General features: G+C 35.0%; 1 protein-coding gene across 1 annotated transcript in view; it reads left to right on the top strand.

Moving 5' to 3' along the window:
* Nucleotides 1–8,193, top strand: part of LOC108734696 (triple functional domain protein-like) — a 40,217-nt gene that overhangs the window by 5,378 nt on the left and 26,646 nt on the right. The window contains exon 2 of the mRNA XM_025980997.1: nt 7,363–7,727. Coding sequence (XP_025836782.1) covers nt 7,363–7,727 — 365 coding nt within the window. The remainder of the gene's footprint in view (nt 1–7,362; nt 7,728–8,193) is intronic.

Genomic DNA, 8,193 nt, shown 5'->3' with positions numbered 1-8,193 from the left:
ACGTATAAATAATCAGTTTCAAAAGATGAGTCTACAAAAATTGCTGTAGTGAATTAATTATAAAAATAACACGCAGGTGTTTACCTACTATGCGTTCGATTACATAATAATACCAACTTTCTACGTTTATTTGGCTCAAACGGTTGTTTCTTTAAATTGCATGGACCTTTTCGTCACAAAAAGTTAAATATTACTTTCACTTGTTTTGTCGACATATAGACCAAATCTATTGTAAAAAAAATATAATGTGGTAATAAATGAAATCATTTGTTAAAGAATGAAAAAATTAGATGCGTGAAAATGGGGGTAAGTTTGGGAAAACATAGGGTGAAGCAACTTTATGATAAATCTTTGAATTTCTTATCTGCTTGCTTTTGAAAGTCTTTTATGAATACGAAGCAGTTCAAAAGGTTAACTAATAATAAAGTTTTGATCGGTTTGGGGGAGTTTCCTAACTTCTATAATTTATAACTGAAATATTATTAAAGTTTGATATTGTAATTTCATTGTGGATTTTGGACTTTCTTATTAGTTAGGCAGAATATTAATTAAAAGAATATCCTTTAGAAGAATCCTTTACGCTGTATATAAATAAAAAGATTATTAGTGAATTAATTTTTTAATTAATTCAAAGTATCTCGTTAAAAACAATATTAATACAATAACTTAATCGGAGTATCACCTAAAGCTTTTCAGTTAGTAGCAAGCCCAGCGAAAATAGATAAAAACAACGGAATAGAAGAGGGCCAAGGTGAGAACCCTGTGGAACTCTCGATCAGGCTTGCACTGCTTTAGACTCAAAGTCTCTGATGCGAAGAATGTGAATATTAATCAACTAAAAAACGAAAAGGAGTTAACCAATCCACTCACGCATTTCGCTTATTTGCGTTGTAAGCATTTTCTAGACAACTCTCTTGAGTATTGCAGTGAAATTATTTAAAACGTAAGTGAGACTGAACTAAAAATGTTGCGATTGTAATTACTGCAAGTCGTTTTTGTTTTAATTATTTCCACCGCTATAGTTTCGCGGTTGTATTTTATTGTTAATAAATTTGCTTAGGTACATAGGCAACATCAATTTATTTAAAACTGAGACTGATGAGCAGTAATGAGTTCCAAATCACGTTCCACATTAATGGGTAATGCGTGGTTATTAAAAGAAATGTTATCCTGGAAAAATTTATATATGATTTATATGTAAAGCTGCAGGATTTCGTATGCGGGATTTGTGAAATATGAAACTGAAATAAATAAACAAAAATATGTATGTATGTTTCGTGAGCCCGCATGGCCTTTATAAGATTACCAACGCGCTCCATTCAATGCTACCAATTTTTGGAAGTCATCATTGGAAAATAAACTTTTAGTTCCCCGAGGGTTTCGAAACGTAAAGCCCTTTTGTTTACTTTATCGTGGAGATATCCAATTGAATACGTATCGCTATATACGTTAAACCATACTCCAATATAAATACCACATGAAAATAGGGATGAGGGATAAACATAAAGGGGATAGAAGGGCTTCATTGTCACGTGTGTGAGTGGCAGCACCGTTTGAGAAAAATATTATACTGTTTTAGATACAGTTTATTTACATTCAGAATCTAATTCTGATCGAGAGTAAATTTGCTTTTCTGTTTTGTTAAGTAGATATCGTTTATAATGACTTTGTAGGGATTCTGTTAATGTCAGAAAATTCAGTAATTCCCCTATAGTAAACTCGGCAGTCCATCCTTATGCATATTATAAAAGGTAATATGACTCAAATTTATATTTATTACTGGTACCGAATTGGTTTTGTCATAATATCCGATTTCGTTATAAACGATAGGCATCACGTAGCTTTTTTTCAGACTAGTTTCCTAAACTTCTTAAATGTCAACAATCAATACTTGTAAACTATCAGTTTGGGTCAAAGTTCCGGTGAAATTCATATACAAGTACTGTTTTCTTGAGCGTACTGTTCTGTTAGGAAGTGTTTAGAATAGCTTTTAATAACAACAATAATGGCGGCGTTTTTCACCGCGATCTTGTTATGGAAGTATCGTGGCGTGCATTCAACCATTTTGCACGGTCTGCGATTGCCTCTCCAGGAAAAAGAAAATGCGAAATGGATAATGGATTTTACTAGCGACACCGCTAAGTTCCTGCCCGTGACGGACAGAAAAATACTGGAGTCACGTAGTTACGATAACTTACCGACTAGAGTAGAAATTGTTGGATGGTTTGTGTCATGAACAGTGGCGTTCACCACGTGCAATAAGGAAATTTAAAGGGAGCAGTTTAATATTGGTTGTACTTGAACAGAAACATGGGCAGAAAGTAATATAAAGTTATTCATTGAAAGAAAATTCGCTGGAAAAATTTGTATAGTGTAGCAGCTTTCGCAGTTCTGTCAACCGTGTGGTAAGGATACGGTAGGAAAAGACAACACGAACGAAGTGAGCGTTTTCATGATCATGTCTTGTCTTATGCTTGTTTGTCATTATGGCAGTTACCAGCTCTTTTGCATCATTTCTATGGCTGTTTGAAGAAAAAGAAAATTCTTAATAAGTAAGTGAGGCTAAATTTTCGGAAAATGTCACATTTTGGACCCTTCTCTCATGCATAGCAGGTAAATAATAATTTTCGTTACATTTTCGTAACGAAGTCTTAAAATTTTAATACCCTCAGCGCTACCAAGACAGTTTTGCTTCATATAAATTGGAGTAGAAGTATGTCGCGGGTGTGTTGAACGTAACAGCCTCTGTTTTTCAACCTTATCCACCCCTTGTCTCTAGAAATTCTTTTTTTAGTGTATCTAATTGGTAAATGACGAACCTCAAATACAAATGACAAAATAAAATTTAATTAAGTCGCTACAATTCGTCGGAATAAGAAGAAGTTTAATTTCTTCTACTTTATCAAAGCTACCAACTTATTCGTTCCCATCAGCACGCAATCGACACTATAAATAAATTACCGACGAAAACAAAAGCAGCCAACTTAGGCAATGAGGTTGTCACTTCGAGGAAATGTTTAGTTGATTAAGATGAATCCGGAAGATACATACATCGAGATAATCAACAAGATAGGAAGCTTCCAATACGCCTCTGTCTTCTCTAAAATAGAATTTGCTCACTAATTTTTGCTGATCCATTTACGAAATAAAATCGCTTACCTAATTAACCCACGTAGTCGGTTTATGCTTTCAACCGCTGACACTTTCCTTTGTTTCTTTTGCAGTTTTTCGGTTTACGATTCGATTTCGTCTTAATCGAGTTCATGTACTTTACCTTTTTTCTATTACGCGATTAATGAACGCCTTTAGAAGGGGAAAAAGAGGTCAGTGTTACTTTAGATCGAGCAGCCTTCTTGTCAAACCGGTTATTGTTGTTATTCTTTGTTTACTAGATATAATCTACTTGTTCTGTAGTTTTTCTAGTAAAATTTGTTTTTTGGCATGTCACCCGTTGCTTTTCATTGTGGGAATTTTTAAAATTTACTGTTTTGTGCTTCTGTTTTTAACCTAAATTTGACATTTCTGTAGCTGATGTTCTTTGTAAGACACTACCCAGCATTAATTATCATCATCGTAAGGTCGTCAGTCCTAAGACTGGTTGGACATGCACCTCCACTCTTTCCTATCCTGAGATAAACTTCGCATTTCCCTAAACTAGAACATCCCACATCCTTAACTATTTGCGAACAGTAATCTAATCTAGGTCTACCTCTACCCCTCCTAACTCCTGTTTCTGCCTCTAATATGTCTCTGACTAGAACGTCATGCCTGAGAAGGTGTCCTACCAACCTATCTCGGCTATTTCTTATTGACTTCCATAGAGTCTTCTGTTCTCCTATTTTTTCTAATACCTCTTCATTTCTAACCTTCTCTATCCACGGTATCCTTATCATTCGCCTGTAACACCAGTTCGAACGCTTCTAACCTTTTCTTTTCCGCCGCGCCCACCGTCCGTGTTTCACACCCGTACAGCGCTGCACGCCGTGCTCCAAACATACACCTTTAACAATATTTTTCGAATTTCTAAATTAAACGTTCGCGAACATAGAAGCGACTTCTTTTTATTGAAGGCGGCTCGACCCTGCGCTATCCCCTGCTTTATATTCCTTCTACTCCTTCTGTCTTAACCTATCTGACTTCCTAGATACCTAAAATCAGCCACTTCTAATATTTTGTCTCCTATCTTTATATTCGCTCTTTCCCTACTTTTTTCCCCTTGCATACCAGTATTTTTGTTTTACTTTTATTTATTTTCATACAGTACTGTTTTGTCAATATCGCTTCCATTTTATTTAAAGCTATCTCTAACTCCTCCTTGCTAAATACTAATGCTGCTATATCATCTGCAAATCTAATCATACTAATCTATTGCCTCTGCGTATCTATTTCTACTGTTGTACTGTCTTTAATGATATTGATCGCGTCTTCGATGTATGGATTAAAAAGTAGCACTGATGTAAGACGAATATTTAAAAATGACATTATGGGCTAAAAGAACCAGAATTTTTCATAATACAACCTTTTATAGGCTTATAGGTTGATAAGTGTATGTATAAATTCGCTTGAGTTACAGTGCCCAAAACTTTTCGCGAACAATAAAGACATCATATTAACCAATGCATTTATGTAATTGAAATAGTGACCTTAATGTCTCTGCTGCCTTTAATTCGTATGATTTCAGTGTCCAGGAATTGTTAATATTAGTATTTATTACCAGACGTTGTATAATTAAAATGGTTAATAAGTTCAACAACCTGCACTCAACATTCTTCTATTATATTTATCGCGGTTATGCAGCAGACGACATCGAATCCCCATAATTATCTATTATTATTTCTCTGTCTTTGTATGGAAATCTGTAGAATGTAAATCGTCGTCGCCGATGTCGTGTGTATTGTGTTTGTATCATTGTAAAACAGAGATAACATCGCCTGCTATATTTGTACATCTCAAGTAAGTGATTGTGGTGCCTCCGGTATCTAATACGATGAAACAAACAACAAATTAACTTTTGTTTTATAGTACTGATGTACAGAAATTTGTTTACTTCAAAAGTGCCTGTTTTCGGCGCTTTATCGTTCCCTAATTATTCATGCAAGTCAAAATTGTTCCATCATTATTATATTATTAAATATGGAAAAAAATTTGTTTTCTATCTAAAGTGGCGCCTTAGTATTAGGACATCAACGCCAGTAAATCCTAGTATAACAATAAAAAGAACTATTTTAAACCACAAGTTAAAAAGAACCCGTCATCAATTATAAAAGTTAAAGAGAAAAAAGTTTTCTTAATGAAATGTTATTGTGAAATTTCATTTTCCATCCACTACAAACTACAAGCTAGTGGACGGAAAATTGAAAATTAATTTTCACATTCATATTTCATATTAACCACTATTAAAAATTAAAAAAATGCCATAGAGCTTTCAATTCAACAATTCAAGTCCATATAAAACATTCATATTTTATAATATTTCACAATTTGCAATTTTCTTAAATATTAGGTAGTCACCCCTATGACCAACCACCCCGTGTCTATTCTTATTCTCTTTACCTTTTCCTATTTTATTACTTCTCTCATAAACTTTAACAATGTAAACGTCTGTGCTTTATTGGACGTTTCTTCGATATGGTTTAGTGTAGATGCTGCCTTTATTACTTTGGTAGTTACGGGTAAATAGTAGATGTAATTTAAAAGTAATTTGAGAGACGTAAGTTAAGTCCAAAGGGTTTAAAAGGGGCGTAATAGGCTCCGGGATCCCCGCAAAATCAATTACGTACTTAAACAGTTTCAAGTAACTGCTGTAAAATTCCAAGTTTGGAGAGAAAAATTGGTGCTATTATCTGAAAAATTGCTAGCAATTACCTCTGGATGCAGAGAACCGTCCAAGTGAACTTGAAAATAATAAATTGTCGTAATCATTTGCAGAACGTAGCCTATACAGTAAAGGCTTTCTCTAACCAATAATTTTTTGGTCCAATAAAGTAAACATTGACTTTCAGGAAGTAAGAAACTGCTTTGTTTAATTCACTGGTTCGGCCCGTTTAATTCGAACACCTGTTAAATGGCAGACTGAAAATATCTAGTCATTCCTGACATTTGGACAAATTTTTATTGATTTAAATCGAATAAGATTAATCTAAAAATTTGAGTCAAACTTTTTTCGATGTAAATTATCGTATGTTTCTGAAGCTTCTCGTTGATATTAAAACAATTCCACTGTATTCACTGAGAATATACTAAAATCTAATAAATCATTGTTAAAATCAGACATTAACATACAACATCCAGGTATAGGTACTGCATAAATAAATATATGTACAAATAACAGTAATATTAATGCATAATAAAGTTCGAACAATATCATAGCCCGCGGAAGGTAGGATTTTGAAATTCCAGTTGCAACGGTAAAATAATATTTTTGTTGCCCAGAAGCTCTTTGATCTAATCAGAGCGTCACCGTTAACCATTATTATTCGGTAAACAACTGCAATTGATTTCCTAAAATAAAATTTTTACGATACAATGGGAATAATGTGCATTGCTCGTTAAAATTCCTGTCACGTATAAATAAATAACGAACCAGCAGATTGAGACTCACGTTGCCTCGTTGGCTTTGGCAGTATGTGATACACATCGCGTTCGTTTCACGTAAACAAACACGCACACCCGATGACCGATTCCGATCACAAACTAGCGACCAATGTGATTTGGTCTGAACAACTAATCTGATTTAGAAGCCTGTATATGGCTGTGGAATTATTTTCCACAGTTTGTTGGGAGCTTTTTTGGCTTAAGGACGAATAAAAAAGCCCCCAAGTTTCATATACTTAAAAGGAATCCGAAAGCTCATGAAAATCCGCTCGGGTCAGTTTCGGAAGGCGAGATCACCAATTAAAATTTAGTGTTTTTGTTTTATTTTTGGACGAGTGCAAAGAAAACGGTCCTTTAGCTTAAATTTATAACGAAGTTCGCCTTCCTAATTTGACTCAATACCGAAACAGTGTTTAATTATATGAATGATTGAAATTCTCTTTGATCTTTAGGATATTAATAAAAAGTAGCACTGATGTAAGACGAATATTTAAAAATGACATTATGGGCTAAAAGAACCAGAATTTTTCATAATACAACCTTTTATAGGCTTATANAAGTTCGCCTTCCTAATTTGACTCAATACCGAAACAGTGTTTAATTATATGAATGATTGAAATTCTCTTTGATCTTTAGGATATTAAAAAGTGTTGAAATGTAAATTAATTATTTCTCTTTTCTTTGTAGACTTTGTAAGTCATAATTTAACTCAGTTTAATCATGTCTAAAATAACGTTTGAGCTTAAATGCTACGTTTCATTGTTACAGAATACGTATACGAACGCAGACAAGCTCCTGGCCGCAGCCGAAGAACTCGCGCAGACGGGTGAGTGCGACGCTGACGAGATTTACTCTGTGGCGCACGAGCTCGAGGCGCACGTGAGTGCGTTCGCGGCGCGCGTCGAGCAACGTCGGCGCCGTCTCGATCTGGCAGTGCTCTTCTACACCCACGAAAAGGAATTGGGCACCTGGGTCGATGAATTGCGCCAGGAACTACAGGGTGACGAGAGTGTCGCCGACGGTTTAGAAAATATCGAGAGGCTCCTTGAGCAGACTGCGCAACATCGCGACCAAAGCCTGGACGCTTGCGCATCGACCATCGCGCAAGGCGATACTTTACTGCAAGAATTAAGGTAAGTAACTAAAGGGGTAACTTTGACTTTCCCAGTGTTGGTCTACATAATCAAGATCCCTAATAAATTTTGTTCATCGAACTTTGTAGGTACTTTAAGCTTTTGAGTCTGTTATTGAATAGAGAACTTTTGAGCCGAATCTAAGTACTTTTAGTGGGTTACATACATGCGCTATGAATATATACGGACGTTGACCATACTACGATGAATAAGTACGTACTGTTCGTTTCAGGAAGTTAGAGATATGCCCCTTCCCTTTATTAGGATGCGCCGTAGCATAATTCCAAATTCAATCATATTTGTCTGCGGAGCTCATTTCTACACCGATCATCGAGCGAGAACTAGACAAAAGTGTACAGTACCATTTGCAAAATTATTTAAACTGCCTCGTTAAAATTTAAGAATATGCTTTATTTAAAAGCATATTTAGCCAAAAATAATAACAAGTGAATTAACTTAACGTTCT

The sequence above is a fragment of the Agrilus planipennis genome, unplaced genomic scaffold (genome assembly GCF_000699045.2).
Source record: "Agrilus planipennis isolate EAB-ADULT unplaced genomic scaffold, Apla_2.0 scaffold2, whole genome shotgun sequence".
NCBI lineage: Eukaryota > Metazoa > Arthropoda > Insecta > Coleoptera > Buprestidae > Agrilus > Agrilus planipennis.
The sequence above is the reverse complement of the archived record's forward strand: the minus strand, read 5'-3'. Positions and strand labels throughout refer to the sequence as shown.